At 44.2% G+C, this 19,145-nt stretch overlaps 1 protein-coding gene across 9 annotated transcripts in view; it reads left to right on the plus strand.

Moving 5' to 3' along the window:
* Positions 1-4,819: 4,819 nt before the first annotated feature.
* The window catches only part of TACC1 (transforming acidic coiled-coil containing protein 1), a 94,980-nt gene continuing 80,654 nt past the window's right edge, over positions 4,820-19,145 (plus strand). For 4 of the 9 annotated variants that reach the window (XM_057696676.1, XM_057696678.1, XM_057696683.1 and 1 more), the window contains exon 1: positions 4,820-4,950. Coding sequence is in view for 3 of the 9 variants with exons in the window: in XM_057696685.1 (XP_057552668.1) it covers positions 4,874-4,950 (77 nt within the window). In the remaining 6 variants the exon portion in view is untranslated. The remainder of the gene's footprint in view (positions 4,951-19,145) is intronic. The other 5 variants (XM_057696681.1, XM_057696682.1, XM_057696685.1 and 2 more) reach the window with 3 other exon arrangements.

Raw genomic sequence — 19,145 nt, forward strand, 5'->3', positions numbered from 1 at the left:
GCTCAACTCCTTTGGTCCTTGTCCCTTAAAATCATCTTCAGGGCCCATAGCAAATTATTTTCAGTATTCCAAATCTTTATCCCTTGGAGGTGAATTTGAGTTTTGAAAGCAGGGTGGGGTCACTCAGGACAACTGTGATGAGTAAGGTGGGTGATAAAGCTGAGAATCACCATTTCATAAGAATGAGATACGAGCTTCTACATCTGGGTATTATAGGCTATACTGGGCATTAGGACCATTCATACAGCAAGTAACTCTAGAACCCAGGCATAATGCGTTAAGCAACTACCTGAAGGTACTGAAGAGGAAGTAGGTAGATTCTGGTGTTGCATGTAGCTTGGAGAAGAGGAGAGGAGGTGTCATACAAGTAGTCCCTCTGCCATGGCTTTTAGCATGGGGCTAAGTGTAGTCCACACAGTGGCTTGTGTAATAGAGAGACATACACGAAAAACTCCCGAGTCCTGCTGTTCTGGGGAATGAGAGAAGTGAAGCCAGGAAATGATGAATGCTGAAAAAGTGGGGGAATCTGGAAAGGAAAGAGCCAAAGAGGGGATCACTAAACCAAATCACTGGCCAACCCTTGAACCACACATGCACAGAAAACATCAAAGCAGCTCAGTTACACAGAAGGTCTGCACTCAGACTGGAGCTGCCACCGAAGAAACAGGGCTTGAAGTTCAAGTCCAACAAGAAAATTTTCTGCTAAAACAAAGAAAACAACTCTCACCAGAGAAAAATAATGGAATCTGAAATCTCCACAGCTTAGTATTCATGATGTCCAAAATGCAGTGCAAAATTATCCAACCTATGGATACTAATAAACTAATACCAATGTGAGTCGCTAATATCTGAAAAATCAATGTAATTCAACAAATTAATAGAATATAGGGGAAAATCAATATATTTTAATAAATGCAGAAATAGCATTTGTCAAAATTCAACACCCATTTATCATAAAAAAATTTTTTTAGTAAGTTATGAGTTAAAAAAGAACTTTCTCAACTACATCTACAAAATCAGACGCCTAATGTACTACAATGTGAAGGATTTTATGCTTTCTGCCTAAGATCAGGAACAAGGCAAGGATGTTAACTAACTAGTTTTATTTAACATTTATAGAAGTGCCTAGTCAGTGCAGCAAGGCAAGGGGAAAAAAAAGTATACAGATTATAAAGGAAGAAGTAAAACTGTCTTGATTTGCAAGTGAGATCATATGGAAAACCCCAAGGAACACACTAAATAGCTATTAGAAGTAGTAAGTGAGTTTAGCAAGGTTGCAGGATACAATATACAAAGGTCAATTGTATTTCTATATACTAGCAACTAACATTTAGAAAGTAAAATTATAAAACAGCTCCATTTACAATAGCATAAAAACACTTAGGCAAAAGATATGTAAGACTGGTAGGCTGAAAACTACAAAACACTATGGGAAACTCAAGAAGATCTACATAAATAGAGAGCTATACCATGTCCATGGATCATGTCTCAAAATTGTTAAAATGGCATTCCTCCTTGAATTAATCAATAGAACCAATATAAGCCCTGCGGAAATCCAATCACTGGGATTTTAAATTTTTAAATTAAATTTTTGAAAAATAAATGTATAAGTTTTTTTTTTTAATTTATACAGTCACACACAGGACCTAGAACACTCAAAACTATCTTGGAAATTGAGAACAATGTTGGAGCACTTACACTACCTGATTTTAAGAACAGTATGTGGCTCTTAAGTGGTAAACCCAGTTTTATCCTTTGGTTTATAAACTGGCCTTTAAATAATTCCCAAAAAAGGGAGGATGGTGCAGCTCTGAGATAAGCATGTAGCATCCCAAGTTGGCTGATTTGAAGGGTAATACTCATTTAGTATGATTGCTGGGGGAAAAAATCCACATTGAATATAAGCTTTGTAATAAAGACAGAACTGGGTTTAAACACTGAATATACCACTTACCTCTCTACATCTCAGTTTCTTCATCTTAAAGTGGGGTGCACAGTGTAAAAATAAGGAAACATAGCATAGAAGCTAAGCTTTATGTTATGGCTCTGGAACTAGCCTACCTGGATTAGAACCTGGCTCTGCTATTTTCTAGCTGTGTGGCCTTAGGTGTATTTAATCTTTACTCTTTGTAAACCGAGGACACTAAAAGTACCCACCCAAAAGTTGTGATAAACTAAATGAGTTAATAAATCTAAAGCATTTAGAACAGTCTGGTACATAAAAAGTGTTCAGCAAGTATTACCTGCTGGTATCCTTTCCTAGTGTTATGAGGACTAAATGTGGTTACTTTTGTCAACCACCAAGCAGAGTCCCTGGTATCCAATAAATGGTAGCTCCCATCCCTCCTCAGAGCATAGGTAGCATTCTGGGGGCAGGATTTGACACTTGAAGGGTGTATTTTGCCATCTTGGGGGCAATATGGAATTTCAGTTTGTTAAATTTTCTTTCTTTACTATATTTTCAAAAGTTTTAAAAATGCCTTACTAACAGAATTACAATGCACAAAGGGAAACCTTAACACTGGATATCAAATACTACCCCTCCTGGACCCCATCGGGCATTTTCCCTGAAAAGCCCTCATAAGTTTACTTCTCAAAGACAAGAATTCCCTTCACTGACTTCACTCCTCTGGTTACCTTTGTGTCTGTGCTAGCCAGGGCAGCAAAAGCAGTAAACACATGCATCTCAGCGGAGATGTCTTTTGGGTCCTTATAGACCACCTTTCACATTGTTGTGCAGACTCCTTTTTCCCTTCATTGTTTCAGTGTCTCTGGACCACAGTAGGATGTGGGCTTCACTTTTTTCCTTTTCCTTTAAACCATTTCAGTGATGCTACCCTGTGCCTTTCTGCACAAATAGCAATAAAACTCCTCCCAACAGTGCATCTTGTCTACTGGTAAAAAGAGAACTTTCCCATCCTCACTTCCTCTTCCACCGCTTCCCCTCCCATTTTTCCCTTGGAATGACCCACGTTTCTCCCTAGGAGGGGCTGAGTGTTCCTCTGGAGAGGACCACGGCTCTGACAGAGTTGTGTTTGCATTCTCAATGACACTTCAGTCACATTGCCAAAGGATTCCAGGCAGAACGTGGGGAGAATTTGAACTTTTTAAAAATTATCTGCCAAGAGTCAACTTTTCTTCAGTTACATGAAATCCCTCCCACAAAACCTCAATGCCCAGTCTCACTATACTTTTACTAATTGATGTTTATTTTCCCACTCCCAAATATCCTGCTTGTATATGTCTATAATGGGGCAGCAAACTGAACCCTGGGAACCCTCTGGCTATTGCAGAATGAAGATAATATATAAACAGGAAGTCAAAATTTGACATAAAAAAAGAGACCTATGATAAATATAAGTCTCTATTAGGGGTTTCCCATCCTTTCTGGAAACATTAAAATGTAGCCACATACGTCCTTTCGGCCTGTGGCTTCCACTCAAGGAGGAAGTTAAAGTTCCATGTCGTTCTGTGCACCTAACCACAGGCTCATTCATTCATTAGGCAAATGTTTATTGTATATAACCAGGATACAGGCACCGTGCCAGGCACTAAGCTTGGATACAGAGATAAGGAAGCTTTCTTGCCCTTAAAGAACTCATATCCTAGTGGAAAGATAAATAAGTGAAGAGATCATTACAAAATAAGATTGGTAAGTGCTCTCTTAGAGGAATTAACGAGTGCTATGGGAGCAGTGGGAAGGAAGGTGATAACGTGTTTAGAAATGAATACGTTAATCAACAATTATGAGTATCTACGAGGTATGCGCCGAGCAGCGTTGGGGGAACAGTGGAAACGAAATATATTCCGTCTTCATGGAGCTTACATTCTAGTGGAGGAAACAGGCAACAACAAAAAAGATGTAAGATCAGGATATAGGATCGTGTTATGGAAGGGAGTTTGATTTGGGTCTGGAAGGATAAATAGGTGTTAGGAGAAGAGGGCATTCTTCTAACCAAAAAAAGCTGGGGTGAAGGAGAGATGGCTGGAGGGGAGGGGAGGGAAGCGGGAGGCGGGAGTGGATGAGAAAGAGCATGAAATATTCTGGAAAGGGAGTTATGAGGTGTATGTATGAGTAGGTAGATCACAGGTGTCACGGGAGGGTCAGGGTGCGTTTTTTCCCCAAGACAGAGTTGGGAAGATAATTCACTCATTGGTTGTCAGAACAAGAAGGGACATTAAGAGGTGAAGAAGGATCGTACGCCCTTACTTTACACATGAACAAAGCAAGACTCGGGGAGGGCGCAGTAACTTGTCCCAAGTCAGCCGACTAGCCGGGGGCACGACCAGGATTCCCCTAGTTTTCTGCACAACTCGGCGCAGGCCTCTGCGCGGCACTCGCGACTGGGGGAGGCCGCGCCGCGGAGAGGCAGCCCGGGTCGGGGATGCCGGCACACACCGCCCCCTCCCGGGGCTTCTCCGCACGGCCGCCCCGCCGGGCCTCCTCCCCGCCGCGCCCCTTCCAGCCTCGCGCGGGGGCTCCCAGGGCGCGGGCCCGGAGGGCAGGGAGGGCGCCGGCCGCCGCCCCCCCACGCCCCCCCGGCCACTCCACCTGTCGCCCTCCTCCCCCCAGGGGCTCCCTGGCGCCGCGACCCGCGCGCTCAGCCTCGCCCCGCGGGGTCCCCGGGCGGGGGTCCGGGGCCGCCGCGCCGGCCGAGCCCTGCGATTGGCGGAGAAGTCGCAGCGTCTCCAGCGACGCCCTTTCGCCGGCTCTCCCGGCGGCCGGGACCCTGAGCCGGGCTCCCCGGCACCCCCGCCCACCCGCGGCCCCACCCTTCCTCCTCCGCCCGCCGCCTCCTCCCGCCGGGGTCCGGGTCGGGCCGGCGCGCCGCGGAGCACGAGCGGGCGCAGCCGGGGCGCCGCGCTCCGAGCCATGGGAGGCGCCCACTCTCAGAGCCCCAGGGGCCGGGAGCCGGCCGCGGAGAGGCCCCCGAGACCCCGAGAGACCGCGTGAGTCCCAGAGCCCCCCCACCTCCCGCCCCCCAGATCCCGGGGCCGCCGTTCGGGGCTTTGCATGCCCGCCCGGGATGGGAGCGCACGGCGCCCGTCCCACCAGGGCTGGGAAGGTGGGGCTCCCGCTCGCGCTCGCGGGGCACAGGGGCGCAGGGGTGGGCCTGGTGGGGCATCCCGCCCCCAGCCTTGCAGGGCCCCGGGGGCGCACGGCGACGACCCCACGGCGACAGAACCGAGCCCAGGCGGGGCTGCTGTCCCGCGCCCGTTCGCGCTGCGCGGGCGGAACAGGGGGTCCCGGAGGTTTTCCAGACTCGTCCAAGCAGGAACACACACGTGTCCTAAAGGGCTCAAAAACACTCCCGAGACACAGCAAGTTGCAGGGAGGAGTAGGTATTGCAAAGGGACTGAGTCTCCGAGATAACTCGGCTCGTGTTGGCCTTCAGGGTCCAGGAATTTGATGCAGTGCTAGCTGTTCGCAGGAACTCCCTCTCTTGTTTGCTCCGAGGGCTTCACGATGACCTCAGAGAAAGGGCTGTATTGTAGCAGCAGCAATTAGGCTTTTGTTCTGGGACAGCAACGACTGGGGACACCAAGTCCTGAAATGCAAGCTTCGAAGGGACATTTAGAGAATGCGATTTAGAGCAAATCGCTCGATTTGGAAGATGGCTTTGCTTCTTAACACAGTGAGGATGCATTGATAACTATTTATTTGAGAATGCAAACAATCTTTAAGCGTTTAATTAAAAATGTTTAAAGTGTGTGTGTGTCTTGGAGGTGAGGTAATGTCAAGGAATCCGTACTCTATTTGAACTCGACCAATGCACCAGCTATTTAGTTTGAGAAAGATACCCGTAACCATCACATATAGGCAGCCCGGGCCATGGGAGGGCTTTTTTGGATGATCTTTTCAAGGCAAAGTCACTTCTGGAATATCCAGATGAGAGATGTCTTAGTTGTTCCTTCTGATGTTTACATATGATCACTAATAAACTTAGTTCAGACATCTTATTAATTATAAGAATAGCTGAGAATTATTGAGCACATAAAATGTGCCAAACCCTGTTCTAAATACTCTGTTATTTAATCCCTAACAACACTGAGTTAGTTTCTGTTATTGCCGTCGCTTTATTGGTGAGGAAACTGAAGGACAAAGAGAAGTGACTTGTCCAAGGTCACAGAGCTGGAACGTAGTGGACCCAGGTTGACTCCAGAGAGCCTGCTGCAGCCACTGCCCACAGGAGAATTGGGACTGTCCTGGGAAACAAAGTTTTATCTCAGCTGGCAGAACACACCCTGTTTTTTCTCTTTAATTCCTGTCGAAAAAGGGGGAAATCTGAATTAGCAATGCTTATACCTGATGAGAAAAGATTGCCGAAGTTGATTTCACTTTTTAGAATGCAAACATAAGAGGCGGTGTAACACTGAGATGAAGTTTTGGAGGCCGGTCTCCCAGGGATGAATTCTGGGCTCTGCTCATTCACCTCTGGTGCTCTTTTCTTCTGTTCCTTAACCTCTCTGGGTCTGTTTCCTTGTATGTAAAATGGGAATGAAGACAATGTCCACTTCATAGGCTGTTCTGAGGTTGACCTGAGATCCTGTATATATGAATAACAAGTTAGAGTTTTATCTCTGAGCAGTAAGTTGTTTTAGCCAAGGATGACAGTTGACTATTTAATCTTTGTGAGCATGTGGCTGGTGTAGCTCAAAAGTAAATATTTGGATCATTCTGTGATAGGATGCTAAAGAAATGAACTCAGGGCTTTCTGTGTAGGATTCAGTCATCAGGGTGAGGCATTGATCTTAATTGTCCAATTATCCCATGCTTTGGCAACAGTTAGGGGACCTGTCTCCAGTGGGGTTCTGCATGGGCCTTATATATGTAGCTAAGCTTGCCTAAAAATAAACGTAAAAGCCATCCTGGGTCTAAACCTGGAAATACCACCCAGGGATGCCCTATCCTACTGGAGCGAGTACATTAAGAAGGACGTAAACACGTGTAGGCTGTGTTGGGAGATTTGGCCTCATCGGAGTGTGCAGGTTTAATGAGTCAGCCCTACGAACCACTTGGTGGTGATGAGAAATATGAGCTTCGATGCCTGTGATATACGTGAGAAGCAAACAGCACGGACAAATTGGGAACACCAATAAAGATGGTGTGGTACCTGAAAAAAGTGTTGATGGGATGTGTAATTTAATTAGAGTAAATGGTTAGAGAGGAAAAGTACTTAAAAAAAAACCAACAAAACAGCATGCTTTTAATCCAAGTCCTGGCTCGTTCGGATGTACAGCCACAAGGGTCTCCACGGTCATTGCTAATGTCACCCGCTGCAGACTTCCTGCCGGACACATGGCTGCCACGGATAACACTGACCTCAAGGAAGTTCCCTGGACTCAGGCCATTGCATTTTCAAAATCTATTGTTCCTTTTTTAGAAAAATTAAAATAAATACATGAAACCCTCACAAGTAATGCACGGATACTGGCATTTGTCTTTTGAGGGAGAAAATTATGTTTCAGAATTGTCACAGTGTATATTTCAGAATAACTTAATCGGGTATGAAAACTGACCAGATAAATCTGTCTTGCTAGACCTCCACTGTGAAATATAAACAAGCGTGGATGTGCATGCAGAGAAAGGTCTGACTTCAAGATAAAACTCATTATTATTGAAAATTTTAGCTGTCTACCTTCCCCAAACCCAAGGAAACAAATGAACCGGCTTTGGTAAAAGCTAGGGGAAATTTCACTTCATATATTCAAAGAGGCTGCACACATGGTGATTAAGAGCAGAAGCTGGGGAGTCAGGCAGACCTGGGCTGGAATTCCAGGAAGATCACTGGCTAGCTTAGTTCAGGAAGCTTTGGAAAATAATCATTTAACTCTTCAGTTGGGCAGGTGTCTGCATCTTTAAAATGGCAAAATAATCATACCTGCTTTATGAAATGGTGTGTATTATGAGTGCAGGGCCTGGTACCTAAGATGGGCTCAATACCTGAGTTACAGTAAGTTTCCTATATACGAACTAGTTCTGTTCCGAGAACACGTTCATAAGTCCAATCTGTTTGTAAGTCCAACAAAGTTAGCCTAGGTGCACAACTAAAACAGTCAGCTACGTAGTACTGTACTGTAATAGGTTTATAATACTTTTCACACAAATAATACATAAAAAACAAACACAAAAAAGAAAAAAGTTTTAAACCTTGCAGCATAGTACTTTGAAAACTACAGTAGTATAGTACAACAGCTGGCATACAGGGCACGTTCGCATCTTTGCAAGTTCGCAACTTGAGGGTTCGTATATAGGGGTCTTACTGTATTATTAATACATTCATATATGTGTGTACTTATACACGAGGTGCTACACTAGGTTCTGTGGAATGTATATTTTTTAGTAAGGCTGGGTCTTTTCTAAAGGGAGAGTAGACTTGTGTGCTAACTCAGCAAGGCTTCTTAGAGAAGGAAGACAGTGGCTCTTTTGAGTTAACTTTTTCCTCAGTTAATTCCCATTTTCCAGAAAGATGCAGTGTCTGGGGGATGGACCTGTGTTTGCGGATATGGTAGTTTGGTGAAATGTTTGAAAACACTGACTCCTTAGTGGATTCTTTCCAGTTGTGGGGCCAAGGTGGGTTTTCTAAGATCAGTAAATGATTTGTGGAGAGGTTTGAAGAATGACGTACAGCAGAACCTATTTTTCCGTAGGGAATATAGCGTGTAACCGATTCATCTAGGGCTTGTTGAGTATTGTTCTGTGATGAACAATAAGGCACTTGTCAATTCTTTCAGTTAAATTTCTAGGCCAATCTTTGTTTGCACTTGGAATATATCCTAACGGAATAGGTCAGCAAAGCCAGGAGGAGTTTCTGAGGTCTCGAGTGTTTTTGCCTTGCGGTTCTCTGATCAAGTGAATTACTCGCAGGTTCTACAATGTTCTTGCCAGCTGCAGAGTCAGTTGGCAACAATTGAGCATCTCGATGGACAGATGTCCTGACATGAAGAGGGAGGTGCTGGCTTCGAAGTTTTAGACACAGGCAAACAGGACTCAAAACAAGTAAACTTAGGAAGCAACGTTCTTGAAACCCACTGCTTTCAAATTCATAATTTCACCACCTCCACACCACACATTTTTTTATTGTCATGAAAAACACTGAGGTCCCCAGTTGCCGTAGAAATTTTTCAAACATCCATCGAAAATGTTTTAGTGTACAGTTAAGAGAGAGACTTAGAGAAAGTTTGTGGGAAAGACCCAGAAAAACCAGCTATATGAAGAAATGTTAAAAGAAGTGTAGTATGTAGCTTGAAGGAGGAACTGGAGAGAGAGTGGAAATATATAATTTTTAGGGGATGTTCGCTGCTGCCAGCCTTGGTGAAGCCAACCCAGCAGGAAATGGTGTGAATTGCAGGACAAGGGAATTATTTGTGTGTGCGGTTGAGTTTAGATAGCACAACTTCTAGACTGTGAGGGGAGTTGATATACTTAAAAGAGTTAGTAAGGAAAGAAAAATCCCTTTCTGCAAATCTTTCAAAGGTAAGAGAGATACTTTACCAAGGACTGAGACTCCAGTGGGGCTTGGGTCTAGTTTTGCTCCACAGTTTCTTCTCTCTTTTAGTTTCGGTGGCGCCCAACCCCTACCTCCACCCCACAGCTTCTCCCAGCTGGTACAAGTTTGCATGTCAAAAATCAAGAAGAGAAAGGGGGATGGGGTGGGCACAGCTGCTTGTGTCCTGAGCTAGAGAAGTGAGTTATTTAATATCTGAGTTGGCTGGTGGCCAGAGTCGGCTGCAGGCTGTGTGAATTTGTTAACCCAAGGTCAGGAGATGAACATGGTAGCATCCGAATGGCCATGGAATGTAGAGGTCCATCTTCTGAAGAAACTCACTCTGGCTTCTTTGGGATGCTGGTTTTTTTGTGGGGTTTTTTTGCAATTTTTTTTGATTGTGGTAAAATATACGTAAGATAAAATTCACCATTTTAGTCATTTTTAAGTGTCCAGTTAAGTCCATTCACAATGTTGTATAACCATCACAACTAAGCATTTACACTTTTCCATCATCCCAAAGAGAAACTCTGCATCCGTTCAACAATCACTCCCCATACTTCCCTCCACCAGCCCCTGGTAACCTCTGTTCTACTTTCTGTCTCTATCTGCCTATTCCTCTTATAAGTGGAATCGTATAATATTTGTCCTTTTGTGTCTGGCTTACTTAACTTAGAAGCATGTCCCGAGGGTACATTCACGGTGTAGCACATGTCAGAATGTCTTTCCTTTTTATTGCTGAATAATATTCCCTTGTGTGTATAGCCCACATTCTGTTTATCCATTCATCTGATGATGGACACTTGGGTTGCCTCCACCCTCTGGCAACTGTGAGTGATGCCGGTATGAACATTGGTGTGCGAGTATCTGATGGAGTCCCTGCTTTAAATTCTTTGGGGGTATTTGCCTAGGAGTGGAATTGCTGGGTCATGTGGTAAATCTATGTTTAACCTTTTGAGGAACCAGCACACTGTTTTCCATAGGACTTCACCATTTCACACTCCTGCCAGCTATGCCTGAGGTTCCAGTGTCTCCACACCCTTACTAATGCTTGTTATATTTTGTTTTTTTGTTTGCTGTTGTTGTTTTGCTTTGGGTTTTTTTTTTTTTATTAATAGCTATCCTTATGGGTATGAAGTGGCATCTCATTTGTTTTTTTTTTAAATAATTTTGTTTATTTATTTACTTATTTGTTATTTTATTGGCTGCATTGGGTCTTCATTGCTGCGTGCAGGCTTTCTGTAGTTGCGGAGAGCAGGAGCTACTCTACATTGCAGTGCACAGGCTTCTTATTGTGGTGGCTTCTCTTGTTGCAGAGCACAGGCTCTAGGCACGTGGGCTTCAGTAGTTGCGGCGTGTGGGCTCAGTAGTTGTGGCTCCTGAGCTCTAGAGTGCAGGCTCAGTAGTTGTGGTACACGGGCTTGGTTGCTCCGCGGCATGTGGCATCTTCCCAGACCAGGGCTTGAACCTGTGTCCCCTGCATTGGCAGGTTCTTAACCTCTGCGCCACCAGGGAAGTACCCTCATCTGGTTTTGATAATGATGTTGGCCATTTTTTCATGTGTTTATTGGCCATTTGTACATCTTGGGAGAAAAGTGTATTCAGGTCCTTTGCCCAGTTTTGAATTAAGTTGTTTGTTTTGTTCTTATTGAGTTATAGGCATTCTTTACATATTCTGAATATTAATCCCTCATCAGATATGTGATTTGCAAATATTTTCTCCCATTCTGTAGGTTGCCTTTTTTTTACTGTGTTGATAATGTCCTTTGATGCAAAAAAGTTTTTAATTTTGATAAAGTCCAAGTTATCTATTTTTTCTTTTGTTGCCTATGCTTTTGTTGTTATATCCAAGAAATCATTGCCAAATCCAATACCTTGAAGATATTCTTGTACATCTCAGTCTGAGAGTTTCATAGTTTTAGCTCCTAAGTTTAGGTCTTTGATCCCTTCTGAGGTAAGTTTTGCATAAGGTATAAGGTAAGGGTTCCTTCAGTCTTTATCATGTGGATCTGGTTTTCTCAGCACCATTTTTTTAAAAACTTATCCTTTCCCCATTGAATGGTGTTGGTGCTCTTGCTGAATCAGTTGACCATATATGTGAGGGTTTATTTCTGGGCTCTGAATTCCATTGACCTATAGCTGTATCTTTATACCAGTACCACACTGTTTTGATTACTGTAGCTTTGTAGTAGGTTTTGAAATCAGGAAGTAGTAGTCCTTCATATTTGTTCTTTCTCAAGATTGCTTTAGCTCTTTGGGGTTTCTTGAGGTTTGTTTTTGTTTTCTTATTTTAAGCTCTCTCTCTCTGTCTGTGTCTCTCTGGCTTTTTCTTCTTGGCTGGTGGCAGTCAGCAGCCTTGCATGAGAGAATGCTGGACTGCCTGCAGCTCGTCTGTGCTGCCCCAGAAATTCTCTTTCCCTGTCCTCCTCTCTAGCCCACCTCCAGCCAGACGTTTCACCCCAAGACATGAAACTGCTGTGAGCCAGACACTCGGGCACTGAGTATCCAAAGAGGACCCAGATGTGGGGCAGCTTCTGGAAGGGGTAGGCAGGACACTGGAGTCACTGTGAGGGTCAGAGGTCCAGAGAGATGAGCACCAGGGACCTGCCTGTTCCCAGGGGAGAAGCTGACCCTGGAAGGAGTCTTGAAGGATGAGTGAGCAGCCAGGCAAGGGGAGTTGGGGGAGGGCAGGCCAGGTGAGGAAAGTACAGCAGGGCATAGCGTGGTGTGTCACGATCCATCCTGTCTTGGCAGTGGGGAGGCCTTGGGCGTAGAGTGGGTGTGGAATGGATGGGGAATTGGGAAGCAGTGAGTGGAGAGATGGTGTGTGCTAGGGGCTTTGTGGCTGGGTGGGAGTTTGGACTTAATTCCAGGAGCTATAGATGAGGGTTTGCCAAGCTCTGGACTGAACTGGGGAGAAGTATTCCTGCTGAGAGGCTCAACCACATGGTGGGGGTACCTGTGACCCTCCCCAGCACCTTGCCACCCACCCGGGCCTCACATCCAGGATGCTAGATTTTCCTTTTTCAACCTCTTACTTTATCTTCATTTTTGTGTGTTAGCAATTCAGTAACATGTATAAACATTTTCTCCTTTTCATTTTTCTTGTTTTCCAAATTTTCTACAATAAACACATTTTCCTTTGATAATCATTATGTACTTAAAAAAAAATCTGAAAATTTAGAAAACCCAGAAAACTTAAGAAAATAAACCACTAATAATCTCATCACCCAGAGATGACTGTTAATATGTTGGTACATTTTATTACAGTCTCTCTTTTTTTTTCCCAGTAAATAGAATTTTCAAAACACATGTAGGATAACATGTGTTTTGCATTCTGATTTTTTCACTTAACATTATAAACATTTCTCTGTATCATTATACTGAATTTTAAAATGTCATTTTATTGCTTGCTTAACAGTGTGTGTGTATTATAATTAAATTTTCCCAAATGGTTGACATTAAGGTTGGTTACTGTTTTTGCTCATATAAGTAACACAGTTAATAAATATTCTTATAATTCTTTGTGCATCTCTGATTAATAATTTAGGACACATTCTAGAAGTTTAATTATATGGTCAAAAATGCAAGTATTCTAAAGTTTGTATTTTGATATATATTACTATGTATTGTCAAATTATTCTCCCAAAATCATCCCAAATTACACACTCCCTCCCCCACCCCCAGCAGTATAGTGTCCTTTCCGTATGCTCATAGCATCCTTTCCAAGCTAGGCACTATCATTTTCAATCTTTCCCGGTTTGGTAAGAGAAAAAAGTATAATCTTGATTGGATGTTTTTAGTTCTTTATTGGTGAGTGTGAACATTTTCCCCTATGTTTATTAGCCATCTGTAATGTTTTAATTTCTTATGTATTTCTCTCCGCCAATTTTGTACTGCGGTACTAATTTTTCTAGACTTATTTGTGAGAATTCTGTATATGATGAAGCCAGCTATATCGAGTACTTACTACGTGTTAGGCAAATATTAGTCTCTCACATGCATTAACTCATATGATTCTCAGAATAACCCTATAAGCTCTGTACAGTTTTAAATTTCCACTTTACACATGAAGAAGTGGGTACAGAGAAGTTAATTAACTTGTTCAGGGTGTCACAGCTGGGGTGACAAAATTGAGATTTAAGTCTAGATGGCCTCAGTCCAGAGACCTATGTGCCTAGCCATTGTCTTATACAAATCTGTTAACCCTTGTCCTCTGTCTTTGTCTTGTTTTGTTTTGAAGGGGAGGTAGCTTTTTTTTATAAATTTATTTTATTATTTATGTATTTATATATTTATGTATGTATGTATGTATTTATTTATTGTCTGTGTTGGGTCTTCGCTGCTGCGCATAGGCTTTCTCTAGTTGCAGTGAGCGGAGGCTACTCCTCGCTGTGGTGTGCAGGCCTCTCACTGTGGTGGCCTTCCCTGTTGCGGAACATGGGCTCCAGGCACGCGGGCTTCAGCAGTTGCAGCACGTGGGCTCAATAATTGTGGCTTACAGGGTCTGGAGCACAGGCCCAGAAGTTGTGGTGCACAGGCTCAGCTGCTCCGTGGCATGTGGGATCCTCCCAGACAAGGGCTCGAACCCGCGTCCCCTGGATTGGCAGGCAGACCCTCAACCACTGCACCACCAGGGAAGCCCAGGGGAGGTATTTTTTAAAATTAGCTTCTTATTTTAGAACAGCTTCAGATTTACAGAAAATTTCAGCAGATGTATAGAGAGTCCTCATAGATTCCATATGAAGTTTCTGTTATTATTCATATAGTAATATAGTACTTTTTTGTTACAGTTAATGAAACCATCATTGATATATTATTATTAACCAAGGTCCATACTTTACTTAGATTTCCTTAGTCTAAATAAAGTATAGATGTTTATTTATTATGATATTTATTATGATAAATATTTATTTATTAGGATATTTATTAGGATATCCTTCTGTTCCAGAACATACTACATTTAGTAGTCATGTTACTTTTTAATATAAATCAACCTATCACATTTTCCTTTGGGGTTTCTTCTCCTGCCTTTGTGCTTAGTAAGCTCTTCCCTGTCCCAAAATAAGATAACTCTTTTCTTCTAGTTGTTTCATGACATCCTTTTCTTTATAAGAAACCATTTACTTATAAAGTATATTTACATCTGAAATTTCTAGAATCACTAGTGTAAGATAAGGCTCTTACATTTTTTTTTTAAGACTCTAATTTTTTTTTTCCAAAATAGCTAACCAGTTACTCCAGTACTAGTATTATTAAATAATTCTTTTTCTTCCCACCCATTTGTAATACCTTTCTTTCTTTCTTTTTTTTTTTTTTTTTGGCCATGCCATGTGAATTTGGGATCTTAGTTCCCCGACCAGGGATTGAACCCAGGGCCCACGGCAGTGAAAGCACTGAGCCCTAATCACTGGACCACCAGGAAATTCCCTGTAATACCATTTTTTGAAAATTCAATGCTATCAACTCTCTTTCCTTCTGTTTAACCCGTGATGGTTTTTCTCCTTCCATTCTCAGTCATTCAGCAAATATGAATTGACTGCTGTCTTATGTTCAGGCCCTGTGAATATCCTTTATTATTTATGTGGGAATTTACAGGGACAGAGGAAAACATTTCTAAATGTATAAAATCTGAACATTCATTGATAGTATCAGGGGCAGGACGTTTGCCAGAGAGTCAGGTGAGGGGAGGTGCCCTGTGAAAGGAGCTTGGGGAGAAAAAAGGACATTCATAATTGAGCTTTTCTCATAGGTTTTACACTGCTCTAGGCCACTCTGCAGTCCATCTGAAGGTTTCATTTCAAACAGTTTAGCTTCCTGTGCAGAGACAGCCGTGACTTCAAATGCTGTCAGGTCATCCGCAAGCTTCGTCAGGCTCAATTTTTCATGTACAGTCTAGACTTTATTTTTCGCAGTAATGTGATATGAAGCCCTAGCAGATTTATATAAGGAATGACAAATGCTAAACTACTCTCTACACCTCTTTATCGCCACCTCTTCTACCTGTGGAGACTTGGCAACCTTGGAAAGTGCGAGAATCCCTCACTTTGACATTTCTTCATTCTCAGGATTCTTACTCTTAAGGATACTTTGGATATTGTTTTGTTGTTGTTATCCTTTTGTTTTTCTTTTCTTTTTTTTGCCTGTACCTTATGCAGTTTCACGTTAGCCAAATCTTATGGTATGTCTGCTGTGAATGTTATTAATAACAATTGTAGGCAAAAGAAATTATATTTGGCTTACTATTTTCTGGAAGCAGGATAGTTCTGTTTCTAATATAACCCATACATCTGTCTCGCACTGCATGTCCCCATAAAAGCCTGACAGCATGAGATGTCAGGATGAGAGCTCCCAGGAATCTGGCAAAGATACCTCACTTTTTTATTTTTTTATTTTTTTATTTGTTTAAGTTACAGAATAACAGTTTATTAAGAAGAAAGTACAGCAGTTTCTGGCACAGACACCAGAAGGGGGTGGAGAGACCTGAGAAAAGACACTTCACTTTAGAGCAATAGCTCTGAAAACTTCACTGGGTCAGAGATCCCGTGATAACATAAAACTTTTATAGACTTTTTCCAAGTGAAAATACACATGGACACAGTACAGGAAAGTTAGGAGAGTCAGAGATGCTAAGGCCTAGGCATTAGCTCGTTGAATCCTTTTGTGGACCCTGTAAAGTAGATGTTATTATCTCCATTTTACAGATGAGTAAACTGATGCCTGGAAAAGTTGAGAGACTAAGGCAGCAGAGCTAGTATGCAGTTGAGCAGGGATTCAAGTGAACCTGGCTGAGAGGAAACAATTACTGGTCATTTCTAGAGTGGGTCTGCCACGCAGCAACTTATTAACCAGCAGAGGCTTCTGTTTATCTGCTAGAAAATAAATTCTTATGACTCTCTCCTTATTGATAACACAGTTTCAGGAAAGTAAATGTTTGAGAAAAGTAAATATTTGAAAAACACAGCCCATTCTATAGACAAATACCCGTGCACTGTGTTGCATTTACATAGAACAGATAGAACGCCTCTCTTGGGTTTCTTTGCTGAATTATTTTCGTCTGTGAGTCTTGCTTTCCTAACAACTGCAAAATGTTATGTCTCCATGGCTACCTCAAAAGTGTTCTTAAATAGGGCTTTGAGAAAACAAAACTAGGAAGGCCTGGGCAAGACATAATAATGGGGCAGTGACGGATGTTTTACCTGCCAGGCATCACCTTCTCAGCATTTCTCTGAGTCCAGCAGTGTCTTGTCTCTGTCCCGACCCCAGTTGCCTCCTCCTTTGCCTTTTCTTCTTTTTTTGTTTTTGGCTGCATTGGGTCTTCGTTGCTGCGCACAGTCTTTTTCTAGTTGCAGTGAATGGGGGCTACTCTTTGTTGAGGTGCGTAGGCTTCTCAGTGCGGTGGCTTCTCTTGTTGCAGAGCACGGACTCTAGGCTCGCAGGCTTCGGTAGTTGCAGCACACAGGCTCAGTAGTTGTGGCACATGGGCTAAGTAGTTGTGGCTCGCAGGCTCTAGAGCGCAGGCTCAGTAGTTGTGACACACAGGCTTCATTGCTCCGCGGCATGTGGGATCTTCCCGGACCAGGGATTGAACCTACATCAAACCCGCAATCCCCTGCATTGGCAGGCAGACTCCCAACCATTGCGCCACCAGGGAAGTCCCTCCTTTGCCTTTTCAGACCTGTGACCCGCTGGTTCCACAACGTGTGAAGTCATGGTTCCTGTGCAATGTCCAGTGTCCTGGAGTGATGGCATTCGGGAAGTCAAGGTCTGAATAACCTAGGCCACCTTTACAGCTGATACCTGAAGTAGGGGTTGGCAGGTCCTGTTGAGGAACAGGATTAGAACCGAGAGGTGTGACCACGTTTCAGGAGTGGCTGACACCGGCGGGGAGGAGGAGACAGAGGTCTGCAGTGGACCTCTTTCCCCTGCGGTCCACCTCCGTCCTGCTTCTGGCCGGGCGGGGGTTGTTGTTCTCCCGTCTCCCCACCAGGGGGCGCCGGCCACCATCTGCTTGGTTTCTGGCGTTGGTTGGCCTGAGGTGACCGGGACTGTCTTCAGCCCACTGCTTTGCTGGGCGGGAGAAAACGAGAGAGTCATCGCGTGCTAACTTACAGCACATGTAGGAGAACAGGAAACATGAGGGAGCGAGGGAGGACGGCTGCTCCTAATCGCGGGGTTCAGGGCGTATTTTTGTGGCTTCCGAGGAGTTGGAAGTCTTCCCCCTCCTTCGCGTTGTTCACTGGTGTTCGCTGGTTGAATTGCAGCGTGAACACCCAGGCCTGGACGCAGAGGGGGCTCGTGGCGACCTTCTGATTGATAGAAACATAAAGCTGGGAGAAGTTCTCTTCAAGAGCATCTGCTGATGGAGCGTGGGACGGGGCTCCCTGGTGCCCCCTGGTGGCCGCTGTGGAGTAAGACGCACCCACGGAGAGAAAGGGGAGCCCCTCCCTGCCCGCAGGATGCGCGGTCTCCAGCAGGGCCCTCATCCCCGCTGCTGAGGAACAGTCTTCTGAGACCAAAACCCAGACGATTCTAGCACGTGACTGGCTCTTCCAACATCCCCTTTTCTCAGTTTTTGTTGCCCTAAGCCTACGCTTTTATTTTTATTTTTTTAAGCTCTTTATTGGAATATAATTGCTTTACAGGCCTACACTTTTAAGTTTCTCTTGTGTTACTCGTCTGGCCGTCTTCTCCCAGTTCAAGGCCTTTTAAGTAGACGTTGTTTTTATGCCCCTGATAATAGTCTGTTTTTTTTGGTTAATTCCATACCCTGTTTGACTCGTCAGTGGGGCTGGGGCGGGTCTCGTGTTTGGGCCTAAAATGCTTGAGCGGGGTGTGTGTGAGGTGTGTGTGTGACTGGAAGGTGTGTATGTGTATGTGGGTGTGGGTGTGTGACTGTGTGTGTGTGTGTATGTGTATGTGGGGGTGTGTGACGGTGTGTGTGGGAGGCGTGCGTATGTGGGGGGGTGTGTATGTGTATGTGGGGGGTGTGTGACTGTGTGTGTGTGGGAGCTGTGTGTATGTGTATGTGGGGTGTGTGTGTGTATGTGGGTGTGTGTGTGTGTGTGTATGTGTATGTGGGGGGGTGTGTATGTGTATGTGGGGGTGTGTGTGTGTGGGGTGTGTGTGTGTATGTGTATGTGGGGGTGTGTGACTGTGTGTATGTGTATGTGGGGGGGTGTATGTGTATGTGTATGTGGGGGTGTGTGACTGTGTGTGTGTGGGAGCTGTGTGTGTATGTGGGATGTGTGTGTGTATGTGGGGTGTGTGTGTGTATGTGTATGTGGGTGTGTGTGACTGTGTGTGTGGTGTATGTGGGGGGGGTGTGTATGCGGGGGGGGTGTGTATGTGTATGTGGGGGTGTGTGACTGTGTGTATGTGTATGTGTATGTGGGGGTGTGTGACTGTGTGTGTGGTGTGTGTGGGAGCTGTGTGTATGTGGGGGGGTGTGGTTGTGTATGACTTTATGTGGGAGGTATCAGTAGGTATATGTGGTATATGTGGTGTGTGTGTAGCTTTGTGTGGGAGGTGAGAGTATGTGTATCTGGGGTGTGTGTGCCTGTGTGGTGTGTGTGTGTGTTTATGTGTGACTGTGTGTGGGAGTGTATGTACACGTGTGGTGTGTGGGTGTGGGTGTGAGTGTAACGGAGCCCCGGT

This window comes from Hippopotamus amphibius, chromosome 10, assembly GCF_030028045.1.
Source record: "Hippopotamus amphibius kiboko isolate mHipAmp2 chromosome 10, mHipAmp2.hap2, whole genome shotgun sequence".
NCBI lineage: Eukaryota > Metazoa > Chordata > Mammalia > Artiodactyla > Hippopotamidae > Hippopotamus > Hippopotamus amphibius.